We start from the raw sequence: 21607 nt of genomic DNA, 5'->3' as shown, positions 1-21607 counted from the left end.
CCCCTCCGGGAGATGGGACATGTGCTCTGTGAAACCCTCCGGGAGATGGGACATGTGCTGTGTGAGGATCCTCCGGGAGATGGGACATGTGCTGTGTGAGGGTCCTCCGGAAGATGGGATATGTGCTGTGTGAGCCCCTCCGGGAGATGGGACATGTGCTGTGTAAGCCCCTCCGGGAGATGGGACATGTGCTGTGTGAGGGTCCTCCGGGAGATGGGACATGTGCTGTCTGAGGGTCCTTAGGGAGATAGGACATGTGCTGAGTGAGGGTCATCCGGGAGATGGGACATGTGCTGTGTGAGGGTTCTCCGGGAGATGGACATGTGCTGTGTGAGCCCCTCCAGGAGATGGGACATGTGCTGTGTGAGCCCCTCCGGGAGATGGGACATGTGCTGTGTGAGCCCCTCCAGGAGATTTGACATGTGCTGTGTGAGCCCCTCCGGGAGATGGACATGTGTTGTGTGAGGGTCCTCCGGGAGATGGGACATGTGTTGTGTGAGGGTCTTCCGGGAGATGGAACATGTGCTGTGTGAGGGTCCTCCGGGAGATGGACATGTGCTGTGTGAGGGTCCTCCGGGAAATGGGACATGTGCTGTGTGAGGGTCCTCCGGGAGATGGGACATGTGCTGTGTGAGCCCCTCCGGGAGATGGGACATGTGCTGTGTGAGGGTCCTCCGGGAGGTGGGACATGTGCTCTGTGAGGGTCCTCCGGGAGATGGGACATGTGCTGTGTGAGCCCCTCCGGGAGATGGGACATGTGCTGTGTGAGCCCCTCCGGGAGATGGGACATGTGATGTGTGAGGGTCCTCTGGGAGATGGGACATGTGCTGTGTGAGCCCCTCCGGGAGATGGAACATGTGCTGTGTGAGGATCCTCCGGGAGATGGGACATGTGCTGTGTGAGCCCCTCCGGGAGATGGGACATGTGCTGTGTGAGGGTCCTCCGGGAGATGGGACATGTGCTGTGTGAGGGTCCTCCGGGAGATGGGATATGTGCTGTGTGAGCCCCTCCGGGAGATGGGACATGTGCTGTGTGAGCCCCTGGCCTGTATGTTTAATAGCTCACTGCACTCTGGAATGGGCCTTACAGATAGGAAGGAGGCTAAAGTAGTCCCCATTTTTAAAACAATGTGACAAGGCAGACCTGGGTAACTATAGGCCCATCAGTTTAATATCAGTAATAGGTAAGATGCTTGAAAGAATCATAAAGGATGCAATATATGAATACTTGGATAGGGAGGGACATATTAGGGAAAGCCAACATGGCTTCATAAAGAGTTCATGTCTCACAACTCTAATTGTATTTTTTGAAGAAGTTACAATGTTGGTGGATGAGGGAAGCCCAGTAGACATTGTCTGCTTAGATTTCCAAAAACCTTTTGATAAGGTATCGCACAAGAGGCTTCTCTAAGATCGGAGTCTCTGGTATTTGTGAAATATATTGAAGTGGATACAGAACTGGCCGGCAGGATGTAGGTAAAGAGCAGTTTTTGATGGATTTGGATCTGTTTGGAGACCAGTCACCAGTGGTGTCCTGCAGGGATCAGTGTTGGGACCATTGCTTTTCCCTATTTTTATTAATGATCTGGATTTTGGGGTTGGGGCACAATTTTGAAATGATACCAAGATCTGTGCGAGTGCTCGAACTGTAGAAGTGGCTCGTCTGATTCAGGCAGATGTTGAAGTGTTGGGACACTGGCCTCATGACTGTGTTGTAGGTATTAGGCACCCTCGGGCAACAGCACCTGTAGGATAAGGTTAGAATTAAATATGTAACATGTAACTTGTACCATAAAATGGTAACCAGTGAAGCCTCAAGGGATTTCTGTTAGCTGAAATAGACTGCATTCCTGGAGACTGATACTTGTTGTTTCCCACACACAGGACCAGCATGCAAGCTCTGCAGGTGTCTCTAATCAGCATACCTCAGGACCAAATGTTCTAGTAACAATACGGCTCTGTAGCTGGATGGGGATAAGGAGGCTACCCAATTCCAGCATCCAAGGACAGTAAGATAAGAGAAGCCCAGGCCATGTTACAAGACACATGAGTCATCCCTAGCAACACACCCCTTCGCAACACATCTCTTGGCAACACATGAGCCACTTTACGTTTAGAGACTAACGCTATTGGTCTAATGTAACTGTAGTAAACTGTTGTATGTAACTGTAGTAAACTGTTGTAAAACCTATAAAGATCCATGAAACCCTTTGTTCAGCGGAGAGAAGCCTGGACTCAGTCTTGTGATTTCCTCCCCGCTGGCGTAATTAAAGGCCGCACTGGCGTTGGAACCGACTCTGAGTGTTGAGTGATTCTTCTGATAAAAACTAACACTAACAACTGGAAAATGATGTATAACTTAGATAAGTTCAGTGTTATGCATGTGGGCAGGGCAAATGCTCAACATTCATACACCCTCCAGGGAAAGGCATTAAAGATGGTGGAGATAGAAAGAGATTTAGACATTCTAGTGAATACACCCTTAAAGGTACACGAGCAATGCAGTGCAGCGACAGTTAGAGCAAATAGGGTGCTGGGGTGTATCCATAGGACAATTCAGTATAAGACGAGGAGTACTGTTTTGTCCGAGTACAAGACCTTAGTCAGGCCACACTTGGAATACTGTGTCCAGTTTTGGTCTCCTCACATGGTGGGTGATATTGAGGTTCTGGAAAGGGTCACTCGACTAATTCCAAGTCTAAAGGATCTTAGTTATCAAGATGGGTTAAAAGAGTTGGGACTCTTTACCTTAGAGCAGCGTAGACTTAGGGCGATATGATTGCGGTTTATAAGATAATGAAAGTGAAAGAGAGTGTTCCAGCTGACTGTTTATTTCACTTAAATAGGTTAGGCAGGACCAGGGGACACAAATTTCAGTTGTACAAGGCTAGATCTAGGTTAGACATCAGGAGGTGGTTCTTTTCCCAGAGAACAGTAGACCTCTGGAACAAGCTGCCCTCTCATGTGGTGGATACAGACTCATTGAATTCCTTCAAGTAAAAGCTGGATTTGTTTCTGGCTGCGGCGGAGATTAACACTTACAGAAGGTAGGTACTGCAGGGAGTTTCATGGCCAGAGTGATCTCCTGGACTAGTTTCCATCACTTGGGTTGGAGAGGAATTTCCCAGATTTTATTTTCCCAAATTGTCCTAGGTTTATTTTAAATCTGTATTTTTGCCTCTCCCAGGAGATCACATGGATTCGGGTGGAGTGGAGTGTATACGCTGTGATATATCGCAATTTTGTGGGACAGGCTTGATGGACCAGATGGTCTTTACCTGTCCGTCATTTTACGTATGTATTAAAATGCTTCATCTACACTGTCCTATTTAACACTACCAGAGCAGGTACAGCACGGCTTAGATACAGAATAAATCTCAGGCCCCGAATTAGAGCCCACAGGCCCCGTGGTGACAGGCCCCGGGTGAGCGGTGTCACTGGCCGCCATCTTGCACAGGGCGGGATCAGGGCGCATGCGTGGCCATCTTCGTTCAGGATCAGAGAGTGGGCGGGGCTTCAGAGTCTCTGTTCCCAACTGGGTCCCAGTGCCCGGGAGATGGAGCATCCTGGCCAACACATTTTTCTTCTTCATAGAATCAGAGACTGGTTACAAAATGGAAGGAGGCCATTTGCCCGTCGAGCCTATGTTGGCTATCTGCAAGAGCTTCTGCTAATCCCACTCCAGCTACTCTGACCAGACCTCTAATGATTTTGAACACCTCTGTCAAATCTCCTCTCAATCTTCTCTGTTCTGAGAACAACCTCAACTTCTCCAGACTATCCACGTAATTGAAGTCCCTCATCCCTGGATTCATTCTCGTAAATCTTTTCTGCACGCTCTTAAAAGGCCTTCGCATGCTTACTAAAATGTGGTAGCCAGAATTGCTCCAGTTCAGTCAACAAGCTCCCCGCTGGAGTGGAACTATACTGCAGAACCAGTGGGAACCTGTTCAACCTTCGTCGTCTCCAGGCCAGGTCCAAGACCACCTCAATCTCTGTCGTTGAGCTACCGTACGCGGATAATACCTGTGTCTGCGCACATATAGAGGCTGAACTTCAAATCATAGTCGACGTATTTACTGACGTTACGAAAGCCTAGGCTTTACACTAAACATCCATAAGAGAAAGGTCCTCCACCAGCCTGTCCTCGCCACATAGCACTCCCCACTTCACCCACCCCCCGTAGTCATCAAAATCCATGGCACGGCCCTGGACAGTGTGAACCATTTCCCATACCTCAGGAACCATTTGTCAGCAAGAGCAGACATTGACGACAAGATTCAACACCGCCTCCAGTGCAGCCTTCGGCCGCTTGAGGAAAAGTGTCTTTGAAGACCACGTCCTCAAATCTACAACCAAGCACATGGTCTACAGGGCTGTTGTAATACCCACCCTCCTGTATGGCTGAGAGACATGGACTAAGTACAGTAGACACCTCAAGTTGCTGGAGAAATACCAATAACGATGTCTCCGCAAGATCATACAAATTACCTGGGAGGACAGACACACCAACGTTAGCGTCATCGACCAGGCCAACATCTGCAGCATTGAAGCACTGACCACATTTGATCAGCTCCGCTGGGCAGGCCACACTGTTCGCATGCCAGACACGAGACTCCCAAAGCAAGCACTCTACTCAGAACTCCTTCACAGCAAACGAGCCAAAGGTGTGGCTGATGAAATGTTACAAGGACACCATCAAAGCCTCCCTGATACACCTGGGAGTCCCTGGCTAAAGACCGCCCTAAGTGGAGGAAGAGCATCCGGGAGGGCGCTGAGCACCTCGAGTCTCATCGCCGAGAGCATGCAGAAATCAACCGTGGCATCAAAAAGAGCGTGCGGCAAACCTGTCCCACCCAGCCCTTCCCTCAACGACTATCTATCCCACCTGTGACAGGGACTGTGGCTCTCGTATTGGACTGTTCAGCCACCAAAGGACTCATTTTTAGAGTGGAAGCATGTCTTCCTCGATTCGAGGGACTGCCTATGATGATGATGACGACCCAGAACTGCACACAATACTCCAGTTGAGGCCGAACCAGTGTTTTATGCAGGTTCAACATAATATCCACACTTCTGTACTCTATACCTCTATTCATGAAAAATAGGATCCCGTAAGTCTTTGTAACCACTTTCTCAACCAGCACTGCCACCCTCAGTGATTGGTGCACACATACTCCTGGGTCTCTCTGTTCACGCACCCCTTTACAATTGTACCCTTTAGCTTATATTTCCTCTCCTCTTTCTTCCGACAAAGATGTATCACTTTTGAACATTTCTACGTTAAATTTCATCTGCCACATAGACACGCTGGTGTAATGGGTGGGCTGTTCAGCCACCAAAGGACTCATTTTTAGAGTGGAAGCTAGTGGGCCTAAACACATTGGAGTGCAGAAGAATGAGAGGTGATTTTATCGAAACATAAGATAATAAGGGGGTTCGAAGTCTATCACTACCTCCTCACGGTTCACTGTACTTCCAAGTTTTGTGTGAGCTGTAGATTTGGAAATTGTGCCCTGTACATAGGTCATTAATATAGATCAAACAAAGCAGTGGACCCAATACCGACCCCTGGGGAACACCACTTCCTCCAGTCTGAAAAACAACCATTCACCACGACTCTGTTTGTGTCACTTAGCCACTTTCATATCCATGCTGCCACTGTCCCCGTTATTCCATGGGCTTCGATTTTGCTGGTATTGGTAACACGCCTGGAATCACTAAACACAAAACCCAGTCTGTTAATCACTTTCAGCTACTGGACTTAGCATGTACCCTACAGCATCTCTTCTACATTCAATATGTGAATAGAGCATCACGCCTGCAAACCTGGTTTAAGTTCATATCCACTCAGCAAATCTATTAAAGAAAAGCCTATAGGCCAATGACACACTGTTAAGGTGCCAGTGTGTTGCTGGTTTGATTAGCATTTTGCCTGTAATAGACTCTGTATTTTGGTCTCCATATTTACAAAAGGATATATCTGCATTGGAGGCTGTTCGGAGATGGTTCACTCGGTTGATTCTGGAGATGAGGGGATTGACTTATGAAAATAGGTTGAGTAGATTGGGCCTAAACACATTGGAGTGCAGAAGAATGAGAGATGATTTTATCGAAACATAAGATAATAAGGGGGTTCGACAAGGTGGATGCTGAGAGGATATTTCCACTCATAGGGGAAACTAAAAGAAGGAGACATAGTCTTAGAATAAGGGACCACCCAATTAAAACTGAGATGAGGAATTTCTTCTCTGAGGGTTGTAAATCTGTGGAATACTCTGCCCAGGAGAGCTGTGGAGGCTGGGTCTTTGAATATATTTCAGGCGGAAACATAGACAGATGTTTGAGCGATTAAGGGAGTACAGGATTATGGGGAGCGGGCAGGGAAGTGGAACTGAGTCCATGATCAGATCAGCCATGATCTTATTGAATGGCGGAGCAGGCCCGAGGGGTCAAATGGCCTATTTATTATGTTCTCATGTTCTAATTGAACATTTCTCCCAGTCTAACCTTGTCTGTAATTAAATATGTGTCATTTAATAAGCCTCAAGTCCTTGCTCATGTCTGCTGCAGATTCCAGAGTTGATTCCAGAGATGAGGGGGTTGACTTATGACGATAGATTGATTAGGTTGGACCTAGACACATTGGAGTTCAAAAGAATGAGGTGATCTCTGTGTGGCCCTGAAGGACTGTGTCCAGGCTGAAGTTCTGTTCCCCCTGTAAAATCCTCCCCACAGAATGTCCTTTCTCAGCTCCAATCAGGTGATGCGAAACACTCAGGTGGTAAAGACAAAAATCCACAGCAATGTGTTGAAAGCAACACTAATTTGTGTGTCTATATCGCAAATATTAAACTCCAATCCAGTTACAGGAGTTATTAACATCAGCGTTACAGGATTTATAAACCCCAACTATCAGAATTAACACAATTTAGTCCAGGATGTGATTACCAGCAGCAATAACAACAGAATCCAACCCCTGCAGTCACTTGTGAACTCGCTGGTGTCTCAGCAGGTTGCCTGACAGAGAGAATCCCTTCCCACACTCAGAGCAGGTGAACGGCCTCTCCCCAGTGTGAACTCGCTGGTGTGTCAGCAGGTGGGATGACCGAGTAAATCCCTTCCCACACTCAGAACATTTAAAAGGTCTCTCCCCAGTGTGAACTCGCTGGTGTTTCAGCAGGTGGGATGATGCAGTGAATTCCTTCCCACAGTCAGAGCAGGTGAACGGCCTCTCCCCAGTGTGAACTCGCTGGTGTATCAGCAGGCTGGATGATGCAGTGAATCTCTTCCCACACTCGGAGCAGGTGAATGGCCTCTCCCCAGTGTGAACTCCCTGGTGTATCAGCAGGCTGGATGATACAGCGAATCCCTTCCCACACTCGGAGCAGGTGAATGGCCTCTCCCCAGTGTGAACTCGCTGGTGTATCAGCAGGCTGGATGATGCAGTGAATCCCTTCCCACAGTCGGAGCAGGTGAACGGCCTCTCCCCAGTGTGAACTCGCTGGTGTATCAGTAGGTGGGATAACTGAATGAATCCCTTCCCACACTCGGAGCAGGTGAATGGCCTCTCCCCAGTGTGAACTCGCTGGTGTTTCAGCAGGTGGGATGATGTAGCGAATCTCTTCCCACACTCGGAGCAGGTGAACGGTCTCTCCCCAGTGTGAACTCGCTGGTGTATCAGCAGGTCGGATGACTGAATGAATCCCTTCCCACAGTCGGAGCAGGTGAACGGCCTCTCCCCAGTGTGAACTCGTCGATGTGTTTCCAGCTGGGACGGGCAGTTGAAACGTTTCCCACAGTCCCCACATTTAATTGGTTTCTCCCCAGTGTGACTGCACTTGTGTCTCTCCAGGTTGGACGATCGACTGAAGCCTTGTCCACACACAGAGCACGTGTACCGTTTCTCCCCACTGTGAACGGTGCCTTCTGCTTCCATGGTCAAAAGCTGATGATATTCCAGTCCCGATGTATTGAGTGACCGTCAGATCTTGAGGTGATGTTTGGTTTGAGCTTCCAGTCTACAAATCCTTCCCTTTTAACACCCTGTAAAGTGAATTTTAAACAGGAAAAAGTGAGTGTGAGAGAGAACCCACAAAAACACAAAGGCAGGTTGTGAAATTGAGCTTAATGAATCTGTTCATTTGTGGGGCCGGCACTAGAAAAAAGTGACCATGAAAGCTGCCGGATTGTCGTAAAAACACATCTGGGTCACTGTTGTCATTCAGGGAAGGGAACACACTCCCTCGACAGGCCCACATGGGAAATTGTTGTTCCCACTGGGCCCAGAATTACTGGGGGTGATACCCAGCAGCTTCTCCCCGCTCTCCATCCAGCTCAAACTGATGTAACAAATAGACCCACACAGGAGGCCAGTGAATGACTTCCACATCCAGCGCCCACCCTGATACAGAGCGGCTGGGAATTGCTGGGCCTGCTGTATAAATGTAAGTTGTTGTTTGCCTGGTGTGGGGGAGGTGCTGCCCCCGGGGGTTGCTGGGGCCGGGCCCGGTGGCTCTGACTCGGGGCCCGAGAGCCGCGCTTGGCATTGCCCGGGGACCGAGAGCCGCACTCGGTGTTGTCCAGGGACCGAGAGCCTCACTCGGTGTTGCCCGGGGACTGAGAGCCACACTCGGTGTTGTCCGGGGACTGAGAGCCACACTCGGTGTTGCCCGGGGACTGAGAGCCACACTCGGTGTTGTCCGGGGACTGAGAGCCACACTCGGTGTTGCCCGAGGAATGAGAGCCACACTCGGTGTTGCCCGGGGCCCGGGAGCCGCACTCGGTGTTGCCCGGGGACTGAGAGCCGCACTCGGTGTTGCCCGGGGACTGAGAGCCACACTCAGTGTTGTCCGGGGACTGAGAGCCACACTCGGTGTTGTCCGGGGACTGAGAGCCACACTCGGTGTTGTCCGGGGACTGAGAGCCGCACTCGGTGTTGGCCGGGGAATGAGAGCCACACTCGGTGTTGCCCGGGGACTGAGAGCCGCATTCGGTGTTGCCCGGGGCCCGGGAGCCGCACTCGGTGTTGCCCGGTGACTGAGAGCCGAACTCGATGCTGCCCGGGGCCCGAGAGCCGCACTCAGTGTTGCCCGGGGCCCGGGAGCCGCACTCGGTGTTGCCCGGGGACTGAGAGCCACACTCGGTGTTGTCCGGGGACTGAGAGCCACACTCGGTGTTGCCCGGGGACTGAGAGCCACACTCGGTGTTGTCCGGGGACTGAGAGCCGCACTCGGTGTTGCCCGGGGACTGAGAGCCACACTCGGTGTTGCCCGGGGACTGAGAGCCGCATTCGGTGTTGCCCGGGGCCCGGGAGCCGCACTTGGTGTTGCCTGGGGAGTGAGAGCCGCACTCGGTTAAAAAGGAGGCAGACAAAAAGCAGGAAACTATAGACCAGTTAGCCTAACATCTGTGGTTGGGAAAATGTTGAAGAGTTCATTTTTAAAGAATCAATAGCACGACATTTGGAAAAGCATAATTCGGTCAGGCAGAGTCAGCATGGATTTATGAAGGGGAAGTTAAGTTTGACAAATTTGCTGGAATTCTTTGAGCATGTAATGAACAGGGTGGATAAAGTGGGTCTTTTGTATTTGGATTCCCAGAAGACATTTGACAATATGCCACATAAAAGGTTACTGCACAAGATAAAAGTTCACGGGGCTGGGGGTAATATATTAGCATGGATAGAGGATTGGCTAACTAACAGACAACAGAGAGTTGGGGTAAATGGTTCATTCTTGGGTTGGCAATCAGTGACTAGTGGGGTGCCGCAGGGATCAGTGCTGGGACCCCAGCTATTAACAATCTATATTAACGACTTGGAAGAAGGGACCGACTTTAACGTAGCCAAGTTTGCTGACGATATGAAGATGGGAGGAAAAGCAATGTGTGAGGAGGACACAAATAATCTGTAAAAGGACATAGACAGGCTAAGTGAGTGGGCAAAAATTTGGCAGATGGAGTATAATGTTGGAAAGTGTGAGGTCATGCATTATGGCAGAAAAAAATCAAAGAGCAAGTTATTATTTAAATGGAGAGAGATTGCAAAGTGCCGCAGTACAGCGGGACCTGGGGGTACTTGTGCATGAAACACAAAAGGTTAGTATGCAGGTGCAGCAAGTGATCAGGAAGGCCAATGCAATCTTGGCCTTTATTGCAAAGGGGCTGGAGTATAAAAGCAGGGAAGTCTTGCTACAGTTACACAGGGTATTGGTGAGGCCACACCTGGAATACTGCATGCAGTTTTGGTTTCCATATTTATGAAAGGATACACTTGTTTGCAGGAAGTTGAGAGAAAGTCCACTGAGTTGTTTCCGGAGATGAGGGGGTTGACTTATGAGAAAAGGTTGAGGAGGTTGGGCCTCTACTCATTGAATTCAGAAGAACGAATGAGAGGTGATTTATCGAAACGTATAAGATAATTAGGGGGTTTGACAAGGTGGTAGCAGAGAGGATGTTTTCACTGATCGGGGAGACTAGAAATAGGGGCCATAATCTTAGAATAAGGGGCCCTCCATTTAAAACTGAGATGAGGAGGAATTTCTTCTCTGAGGGTTGTAAATCTGTGGAATTCGCTGCCTCAGAGAGCTGTGGAATCTGGGACATTGAATATATTTAAGACAGAGATAGACAGTGTCTTAACTGATAAGGGAATAAGGGGTTATGGGGAGTGGGCAGGAAAGTGGACCCGAGTCCATGATCGGATCAGCCACGATCGTATTAAATGGTGGAGCAGGCTCGAGGGGCCGTATGGCCTGCTCTTGCTCCTATTTTTTATGTTCTTATTTTTTAATGTAGTCTCGTATGGGAGTGTGGATTTTACTCATATCTGTCCATCTCTGGTATGTGGATGAGGATTTTACTCTGTATGTTAGTTTCTGATATGAGAGCGTGGATTTTATCCTGTTCCTGTCAATTTCTGGTAATTGCCTGTGGGTTTCATTCTGTATCAAAAAGGGCCACATTACTACATAATTCTAAAAGGATAAAGAGTGTTAAAAAAACAAGCCTGAAGGCTCTGAGTCTCAAAGTGAGGATCATTGGTAATAAGGTGGACAAATTAACTGCACATATAGCTGTTAATGGATATGATGTAATTGGGATTACAGAGACATGGCTCCAGGGTAACCAAGGCTGGGAACATAATATGCAGGGGTATTCAATATTGAAGAAAGAAAAGGAGGTGGGGTAGAGTTAATGGTTAAAGAGGAGGTTAATGCAATAGTAAGGAAGGACATTGGCTGGGATAATGTGGAACCTATATGGGTCGAGCTGCGAAACACCAAAGGGCAGAAAACGTTTGGTGGTCTGTAAACAAACCCAACTAACAGTAGTAGGGAGTTTGGGGATGGCATCAAAAAGGAAATTAGGGAGGCGTGCAATAAGAGTACAGCAGTTACCATAGGTGACTTTTACCTACATATTGATTGGGCGAACCAAACCGGTAGCAATATTGTAGAGGAGGATTTCCTGGAGTGTATAAGGGATGGTTTTCTAGACCAATATGTCGAGGAACCAACTAGAGAGCCGGCCATCCTAGACTGGGTCTTGTGTAACGATAGAGGATTAATTAGCAATTAGTCGTGCGTGGCCCCATAGGGAAGAGTGACCATAATATGGTAGAATTCTTCATTAAGATGGAGAGCGACACAGTTAACTCAGAGACTAGGGTCCTGAACTTGAAGGAAACTTCGATGGTATGAGACGTGATTTGGCTGGGATAAACAGGCGAATAATACTTAAAGGGTTGATGGTGGATAGGCAATGGCAGACATTTAAAGATCACATGGATGAATTAAAACTATTATACATCCCTGTCTGGCGTAAAAATAAAACATGAAAGGTGGCTCAACCGTGGCTAACCAAGGAAATTAGGGGCAGTGGCACATAAATTGGCCTGAAAAAGCAGCAAACCTGAGGACTGGGAGCAATTTAGAATTCAGCAGAGGAGGACTAAGGGTGTAATAAGGAGGGGGAAAATAGAATATGAGAATAAGCTTGCAGGGAACATAAAAAACTGACTGCAAAAGCTTCTATAGATATGTGAAGAGAAAAAGATTAGTGAAATCTAATGTCGGCCCCTTGCAGTCAGAATCAGGTGAATTTATAATGGGGAACAAGTAAATGGCAGACCAATTGAACAAATGCTTTGGTTCTGTCTTCACTAAGGAAGACACGAATAACCTGCCGAAAATACTAGGGGACCGAGGGTCTAACGGGAAAGATGAACTGAGGGAAATCCTTATTAGTCAGGAAATGGTTGTAGGGAAACTGATGGGACTGAAGGCCGATAAATCCCCAGGGTCTGATAGTCTGCGTCCCAGAGTAGTTAAAGAAGTGGCCCTAGAAATAGTAGATGCATTGGTGGTCATTTTCCAACATTCGATAGATTCTGGATCAGTACCTATGGATTGGAGGGTAGCTAATGTAAACCCACTTTTTAAAAAATGAGGGAGAGAGAAAACAGGGAATTATAGACCGGTTAGCCTGACATCGGTGGTGGGGAAAATGCTGGAATCAATTATTAAAGATGTAATAGCATAGCATTTGGAAAGCAGTGACAGGATCGGTCCAAGTCAGCATGGATTTATGAAAGGGAAATCATGCTTGACAAATCTTCTTGAGTTTTTTGTGGATGTAACTAGTAGAGTGGATAAGGGAGAACCAGTGGATGTGGTGCATTTGGAATTAAAAAAGGCTTTTGACAACGTCCCACACAAGAGATTAGTGTGCAAAATTAAGGTACATAATATTGGGGGTAATGTATTGATGTGGAGGGAGAACTGCTTGGCAGACAGGAAGCAAAGAGTGGGAATAAACGTGTCCTTTTCAGAATGGCAGGCATTGACTAGTGGGGTGCCGGAAGGTTCAGTGCTGGGATCTCAGTAATTTACAACATCCATTAATTATTTAGATGAGGGAATTTAACGTAATATCTACAAATTTGCAGATGATACTAAGCTGGGTGGCAGTGTGAGCTGTGAGTCGGATGCTAAAAGGCTGCAGGGTGACTTGGACAGGTTAGGTGAATGGGCAATTGCATGGCAGATGCAGTATAATGTGGATAAATGTGAGATTATTCACTTTGGGTGCAAAAACAGGAAGGCAGATTATCTGAATGGTGACAGATTAGTAAAATGGGAGGTGCAAAGAGACCTGGGTGTCATGGTACATCAGTCACTGAAGGTAGACATGCAGGTCCAGCAGGCAGTAAAGAAAGCAACTGGCATGCTGGCCTTCATAGCAAGGCGATTTGAGTATACGAGCAGGGAAGTCTTACTGCAATTGTACAGGGCCTTGCTGAGACCACACCTTGAGTATTGTGTGCAGTTTTGGTCTCTTAATCTGAGGAAGAACGTGCTTGCTATTGAGGGACTGCAGCGAAGGTTCACCAGACTAATTCCCGGGATGGCAGTACTGACATATGAAGAAAGACTGGATCGGCTAGGCTTACACTCACTGGAATTTAGAAGAATGAGAGGGGATCTCATAGCAACATATAAAATTATGACTGAACTGGACAGGTTTGAGGCAGGAAGAATGTTCCTGATGTTGGGGAAGTCCAGAATCAGGGGTCACAGTCTAAGGATAAGGGGTAAGCCTTATCGGACTGAAATGAGGAGAAACTTTTTCACCCAGAGTGGTAAACCTGTGAAGTTCTCTACCACAGAAAGTTGTGGAGTACTGTTTGTTGGATTTATTCAAGAGGGAGTTAGATGTGGCCCTTACGGCTAAGGGGCTCAGGGGGTATGGAGAGAAAGCGGGAGTGGGGTACTGAAGTTGCATGATGAGCCATGATCATATAGAATGGTGGTGCAGGCTAGAAGGGCCGAATGGCCTGCTCCTGCACCTATTTTCAATGTTTCAATGTATCTTTCCATTTTTGGTGAGTGAGTGTGTATTTTGTGCTGTATCTGTCCATCTCTGTGATGTGAATGTGAGCTCTACTGCATACCCGTCATTCTCCAGTATGTTAGTATTGTTTTACTGTGTACCCCCAATCTCTTATAGTATTGGTTTTACTTTCTAACTGTCAATTTGTGTTATGGAGGTGAGTGTTTATGCTGAATCTGTCGGTCTCTGGTAAATGAGTCTGAGTTTCACTCTGTTTCTATCTGTGTCTGCGATGTGAGTGTGGGCCTTTCTCTGTATCTCCATTTCTGTTATGGGAGTCTAGGTTTTATTCTGTACCCGTCAAGTTCTGATATGTGATTGTGGGCCTTACTCTATAACTGCCAGTTTCTGTTTAATTGCGAGTGGGCTTTCCTTTGTACCTGTCAGTTTCTGGAATGAAAGAGAGCTCTTTACCTTGTACCTGTCAATTACTGGTTTGTGAGTCTGGGCATGTCACTGTATGTCAATTTATGTTATGGGAATATGGATTGTAATAAGTCAGCCTCTGATGTGTGAGTGTGGGTTTTATACTGTATTTCTCAGTCTCTCATATGCAAATGTGTGTATTTTTCTGTAACTGTCGGGTTTTGTTGTGTGTTCAGGTTTAATCTGTGCTTCTCAGTTTCTGCTATGTTAGACTGTACCTATTTGTTCCTGCTTCTTGATTGTATGTTTTAGACTGTACCTGTCAGTTGCTGCTATGTGAGTGTGGAATTTACTCTGTATCTGCTTGTCTCTGGTATGTGAACATGAGAATCAATTGAACTTTTAACCTGTATTTCTCTGATATGTGTGTGAAGATTTTGCCTTCTACCTGTCATTGTTCAGATATGTGTGTGTGGGTTTTATTCTGCCCCAATCAGTTTCTGCGATGCAAGTAAAAACTTTACTGACTGCCTTTCAGTTTTTCGATATGTGCTCATGGGATTTACACTTTACCTGTCACTCTCTGGTATGCAAGTGGGGATTTTATTCTGTTACTGCCACTTTCATATATGTGGGTGTGTGTTGTATACTGTATCTGTCAGTCTGTGGTACGGGAATGTGGGGTTTATTCTGCACCTGTCATCTTCTGGTATGTTCGGGGGGTTTAAATACTGAATCTGTCAGATTCTGAAACATGAATATGGCTTTTGCTCTGTACCCATCAGCTTCTATAGAAACATAGAAACATAGAAAATAGGTGCAGGAGCAGGCCATTCAGCCCTTCTAGCCTGCACCGCCATTCAACGAGTTCATGGCTGAACATGAAACTTCAGTACCCACTTCCTGCTTTCACGCCATACCCCTTGATCCCCCGAGTACTAAGGACTTCATCTAACTCCCTTTTGAATATATTTAGTGAATTGGCCTCAACTACTTCCTGTGGTAGAGAATTCCACAGGTTCACCACTCTCTGGGTGAAGAAGTTTCTCCTTATCTCGGTCCTAAATGGCTTACCCCTTATCCTTAGACTGTGACCCCTGGTTCTGGACTTCCCCAACATTGGGAACATTCTTCCTGCATCCAACCTGTCCAAACCCGTCAGAATTTTAAACGTTTCTATGAGGTCCCCTCTCACTCTTCTGAACTCCAGTGAATACAAGCCCAGTTGATTCAGTCTTTCTTGATAGGTCAGTCCCACCATCCCGGGAATCAGTCTGGTGAATCTTCGCTGCACTCCCTCAACAGCAAGTATGTCCTTCCTCAAGTTAGGAGACCAAAACTGTACACAATACTCCAGGTGTGGCCTCACCAAGGCCCTGTACAACTGTAGCAACACCTCCCTGCCCCTGTACTCAAATCCCCTCGCTATGAAGGCCAACATGCCATTTGCTTTCTTAACCGCCTGCTGTACCTGCATGCCAACCTTCAATGACTGATGTACCATGACACCCAGGTCTCGTTGCACCTTCCCTTTTCCTAATCTGTCACCATTCAGATAATAGTCTGTCTCTCTGTTTTTACCACCAAAGTGGATAACCTCACATTTATCCACATTATACTTCATCTGCCACGCATTTGCCCACTCACCTAACCTATCCAAGTCACTCTGTAGCCTCATAGCATCCTCCTCGCAGCTCACACTGCCACCCAACTTAGTGTCATCCGCAAATTTGGAGATACTACATTTAATCCCTTCGTCTAAATCATTAATGTATAATGTAAACAGCTGGGGCCCCAGCACAGAACCCTGCGGTACCCCACTAGTCACTGCCTGCCATTCCGAAAAGTACCCATTTACTCCTACTCTTTGCTTCCTGTCTGACAACCAGTTCTCAATCCACGTCAGCACACTACCCCCAATCCCATGTGCTTCAACTTTGCACATTAATCTCCTGTGTGGGACCTTGTCGAAAGCCTTCTGAAAGTCCAAATATACCACATCAACTGGTACTCCTTTGTCCACTTTATTGGAAACATCCTCAAAAAATTCCAGAAGATTTGTCAAGCATGATCTCCCTTTTACAAATCCATGCTGACTTGGACCTATCATGTCACCATTTTCCAAATGCGCTGCTATGACATCCTTAATAATTGATTCCATCATTTTACCCACTACTGAGGTCAGGCTGACCGGTCTATAATTCCCTGCTTTCTCTCTCCCTCCTTTTTTAAAAAGTGGGGTTACATTGGCTACCCTCCACTCGATAGGAACTGATCCAGAGTCAATGGAATGTTGGAAAATGACTGTCAATGCATCCGCTATTTCCAAGGCCACCTCCTTAAGTACTCTGGGATGCAGTCCATCAGGCCCTGGGGATTTATCGGCCTTCAATCCCATCAATTTCCCCAACACAATTTCCCGACTAATAAAGATTTCCCTCAGTTCCTCCTCTTTAATAGACCCTCTGACCACTTTTATATCCGGAAGGTTGTTTGTGTCCTCCTTAGTGAATACTGAACCAAAGTACTTGTTCAATTGGTCTGCCATTTCTTTGTTCCCCGTTATGACTTCCCCTGATTCTGACTGCAGGGGACCTACGTTTGTTTTTACTAACCTCTTTCTCTTTACATACCTATAGAAACTTTTGCAATCCGCCTTAATGTTCCCTGCAAGCTTCTTCTCGTACTCCATTTTCCCTGCCCTAATCAAACCCTTTGTCCTCCTCTGCTGAGTTCTAAATTTCTCCCAGTCCTCAGGTTCGCTGCTATTTCTGGCCAATTTGTATGCCACTTCCTTGGCTTTAATACTATCCCTGATTTCCCTAGATAGCCACGGTTGAGCCACCTTCCCTTTTTTATTTTTACGCCAGACAGGAATGTACAATTGTTGTAATTCATCCATGCGTTCTCTAAATGTCTGCCATTGCCCATCCACAGTCAACCCCTTAAGTATCATTAGCCAATCTATCTTAGCCAATTCATGCCTCATACCTTCAAAGTTGATATGCTAATGTGGTTTATACTATCTGTTTGACATTTTTTCTGATAGATGATTGTCTTTTATTCTCTACCTGCCAGTTTCTGGCAAGTGAGTGTGGGTGTTTAATGTCAGTGTGATCTGTTTCAATGGTGAAACAGCATCTGATTCTACTGCTCCATGTGGCTGTAAGATTCACAATGTATCTCTGCCACTTCGGATCACTGTGGGACTGACAGCTTCTGCTGTCTGTGACGATAGACTTGAGGCCAGTTCTGTGTGTCTGTGCTCTGTGAGTGATAATCTACTTACTGTGTGTGAGAAGGAGCTGCCTGCACTGTTCCTTGTGTTCTGGGTGGAGGAAAGATCACATTTGTTCTGGCTGGTTGAATAATTTTGCTGTGAGAATAATAATACGAGAACATTATTAGTTCTAAGATATGGATGCAGGAGAGAATATGATGTACCTGAGGGAGCAACAATGTAGCTCTCAATCACCAGCAACACGGTTTTGGTGAACTCAGCTCACCGAAACAATATAACCCGTCTTTAAAATATCTTCTCCCACACTCCTCTCCTGTTGCCTGCAATAGATGACCTTGTGAAACTCCCCACATCCTCACTGTCAGGCTGTTTCCCCCGGACTCAATGCCGATCTCTGAGCCCATCTGCGGACACGCTCCCAATGCGCTGTGCTGCTGTAAGGAGGCTGCTGCTCGCTGCCTTACCCCGGGGCTACTGTGTCACCATTCCTGGCTGTTTTAAACCATCTTCTTCCGCTCACTGAGTGAATGGTGATTGCAGGCAGTGCTGGGGGAGGGGAGGGTGCATGTGCTCTTCTGCTCACTGGGAATTGACACAGGGGGTGGGGCTGAACCGTGCATGCGCAGCTCTCTGCAATAATTCAGCCTGTTAAAATCAAAGTGCACTTTTCCCAATTTACTTTTATCAGAATCTGAGCAAAGGAACTGGGCTTGGGGGGAAAGGACAGAGAATGATTAAAGCTGGGAGCTTTGTCCCTTGGAGATGCTCAATTTGAGATCATTCCGTGCAGGGTGTTTCTCTCCATGAGCCCATCTTCACAAAGCTATCCTGCAGCAACATCGGAGGGATGAGGGAGTGGGAGTGTTTGCTGGGACCGTGCAGGAGTTAATATCTAACAGAAACAAACTGAGATCAGTTTAATTAGAGTAAAACACTCGGTCACTGAGAGTAATACCGAAGTGGATAATCAAGGGGCTTTCATGAGGCAGGAACTTAATACAATCACTATTCATTATGAAGTAGAACTCGGTAAAATAATGGGACTAAAGGCAGGCAAGTCACCTTGCCCTGATGGCTTACATCGTAAGGTCTTAAGAGAAGTGGCTGCAAAGATGGTGGACACATTAGTTGTAATCTACCAAAATTCCCTGGATTCTGGGTTGGTCCCAACAGATTGGAAACCAAAAATGTAATGCCTCTATTTAAAAAAGGAGGCAGACAAAAAGCAGGAAACTATAGACCAATTGGCCTAACATCTGTCATTGAAAAAATGCTGGAGACCATTATTAAGGAAGCAGTCGCGAAACATTTGGAAAAGCATGATTCAATCCAGCAGAGTCAGTATCGCTTTATGAAAGGGAAATCATGTTTGACAAATTTGCTGGAGTCCTTTGATGATGTAAGAAGCAGAATAGATAAGGCGGAACCAGTGGATGTGGTGTATTTGGATTTCCAGAAGGCATTTGATAAGGTGCCATATAAGAGATTACTGCACAAGATAAACCTCATAGTGTTGGGGGCAGTATATTAGCATGGATAGAGGATAGGTTAACTAACAGAAAACAGAGAGTCAGGATAAATGGGTCTTTTTCCGGTTGGCAAATGGTGACTAGTGGGGTGCCTCAGGTATCGGTGCTCGTTCCTCAACTATTTACAATCTATATTAATGACTTGGAAGAAGGCACCGAGTGTAATAGAGCCAAGTTTGCCGATGATACAAAGATGGGGGGGAAAGCAAATCGAGAACACGAAAAATCTGCAAAGGGATATAGACAGGCGAAATGAGTGGGCAAAGATTTGTCAGATGTAGTATAATATGGGAAAATGTGAGGTTATCCACTTTGGCAGAAATAATAGAAAAGCAAATTATAATTTAAATGGAGAAAAATTGCAAAGTGCTACAGGACAGAGAGACCTGAGGATGTTTGTGCATAAAACACAAAAAGTTAATGTGCAGGTACGGCAAGTAATCAGGAAGGCGAATGGAACATTGGCCTTTATTGCAAGGGGGATAAAGCAGAGAAGTCCTGCTACAATTGTACAGGGTTTTGGTGAGACCACACCCAGAATACTGCATGCAGTTTGGTCTCTGTATTTAAGGAAGGATATACTTGAATTGGAGGCTGTTCAGAGGTTAATTCTGGCGATGAGGGGATTGTCTTATGAGGATAGGTTGATTAGGGTGGGCCGATACACATTGGAGTTCAAAAGAATGAGAGGTGATCTTATTGAAACATATAACGAGGGGACTGGACAAGGTGGATCCAGAGAGGATATTTCCACTCAGGGTAAACTAAAACTAGGGTGCATAGTCTCAGAATAAGGGGCCACCCATTTAAAACTGAGATGAGGAGAAATTTATTCGCTCAGATAGTTGTAAATCTGTGGAATTCTCTGCCCGAGAGCTGTGGACGCTTGGTCATTGAATGTATTTAAGGCAGAGATAGACAGGTTTTTGAGCGATAAGTGATTAAAGGGTGATGGGGAGCGGGCAGGGAAGTGGAGTTGAGTCCATGATCAGATCAGCCATCATCTTATTGAATGGCAGAGCAGGATCCAGGGGCCAAATGATCCACTCCTGCTCCTATTTCTTAGGTTATTATGTTCTTATGAGATAATAACCCTGTGACTGTATATGGGGACTCTAACCCTGGGACTGTACATGGGGACTCTAACCCTGGGACTGTACATGGGGACTCTAACCCTGGGACTGTACATGGGGACTCTAACCCTGGGAATGTACATGGGGACTCTAACCCTGGGACTGTACATGGGGACTCTAAACCTGGGACTGTACATGGGATTCTAACACTGGGAATGTACATGGGGACTCTAACCCTGGGACTGTACATGGGGACTCTAACCCTGGGAGTGTACCTGGGGACTCTAACCCTGGGACTGTACATGGGGTCTCTAACCCTGGGACTGTACCTGGGGACTCTAACCCTGGGACTGTACATGGGGACTCTAACCCTGGGACTGTACCTGGGGACTCTAACCCTGGGACTGAACATGGGGTCTCTAACCCTGGGACTGTACATGGGGACTCTAACCCTGGGACTGTACCTGGGGACTCTAACCCTGGGAGTGAACAGCTCTGGGGCTTTCCTGTTACAATTGTCTGGGATGTAACCAGAAGCTGAGCACTGAGCAGCGCCTTTAGGAGATGGTGAGAAATCCGAGGTGTCGAGAATATAACTCAGCTGTTACTTTACCAAGATGGCCGCGCATGCGCTTTGCTGCTCACTGAACAAAGATGGCGGAGAACAGACTCTGCCTTCCTGTACAAAGATGGTCGCCGTTACCCGGGGCCTGTGACCGGGAGAAAGCCTCGAGGCTGCAGGCGCCGATATTCCGGTTATTATTCTGGGCTTCCGGAAGGCACCAGTTGTTTATGAAACCTCCCCGACTCCCCGCTGGTCCATTACTCACCTCCGCCGCGCTGAAAGTGAGCTGTTTTACGGAGCACATTTCACCACAGCCGCTCCGCCATTACACGCACCGCGCATGCTCCAAATACAGCCAGTTCCCGCGCGTGCGCACTGGTCCCCTGAAGTCTGGGGTCGGCACATTCTCCATCGCGGGGAATGCTGGGTAAATACCCAAGACTACTTAAGTGACTGGGACAGGATATTCTGGCCTCCCATTGGGCACTGAACCATGTTCATTCTGGCACTGAGACTTTGTTTCTGCTGCTCCAATAACCCTGTCCCTGAGCTGGAGATTAGTGTTCTGTCTCAGTATTGTTTCAAACACCCTGTGTCCAATATTTCATTTCTCCACAACCATCATCATCATCACAGGCAGTCCCTGGAAGCGAGGATGATTTGCTTCCACGCCAAAAAGAAATGAGTTCACAGGTGTTTTAATGAAGGACCTAGTATTCCAGATCCCGAGCTACATCTTGAAGGGTGGAACATGCCTGTGTTTGGATTTTGCACACCAGTCACCACACTGGCTTGTCAGAGCTCGGTCTTGGTCCAGTGGCAAGGATTATCCCAGACGACTGGAGACCAGCTGTGCTGCACGGACTGAGCGCACACATATACCAGTTTGGGCTGGCCCATGCTGCCCCTAGGCCCTTGCCCCTTCTGGGCCCCAGACTCAT

At 47.1% G+C, this 21607-nt stretch overlaps 1 protein-coding gene across 2 annotated transcripts; it reads right to left on the bottom strand.

Moving 5' to 3' along the window:
• Positions 1-959: 959 nt before the first annotated feature.
• LOC139250320 (zinc finger protein ZFP2-like) lies at positions 960-21008 on the bottom strand. Of its 2 annotated transcripts, XM_070872809.1 has the most exons (4): positions 20932-21008; positions 17548-17634; positions 6951-8045; positions 960-1744 (listed from the first exon to the last, which is right to left on the bottom strand). In XM_070872809.1, exon 3 carries the CDS (start codon positions 7936-7938, stop codon positions 6985-6987), a length of 954 nt encoding a protein of 317 aa, XP_070728910.1. In that variant the 5' UTR covers positions 7939-8045; positions 17548-17634; positions 20932-21008; the 3' UTR covers positions 960-1744; positions 6951-6984. The 2 variants fall into 2 exon arrangements, with proteins under 2 accessions (XP_070728910.1, XP_070728909.1); XM_070872808.1 differs by lacking the exon at positions 960-1744 and having other exon boundaries at positions 4602-8045.
• Positions 21009-21607: the final 599 nt, after the last annotated feature.

This window comes from Pristiophorus japonicus, unplaced genomic scaffold, assembly GCF_044704955.1.
Source record: "Pristiophorus japonicus isolate sPriJap1 unplaced genomic scaffold, sPriJap1.hap1 HAP1_SCAFFOLD_37, whole genome shotgun sequence".
NCBI lineage: Eukaryota > Metazoa > Chordata > Chondrichthyes > Pristiophoridae > Pristiophorus > Pristiophorus japonicus.
The sequence above is the reverse complement of the archived record's forward strand: the minus strand, read 5'-3'. Positions and strand labels throughout refer to the sequence as shown.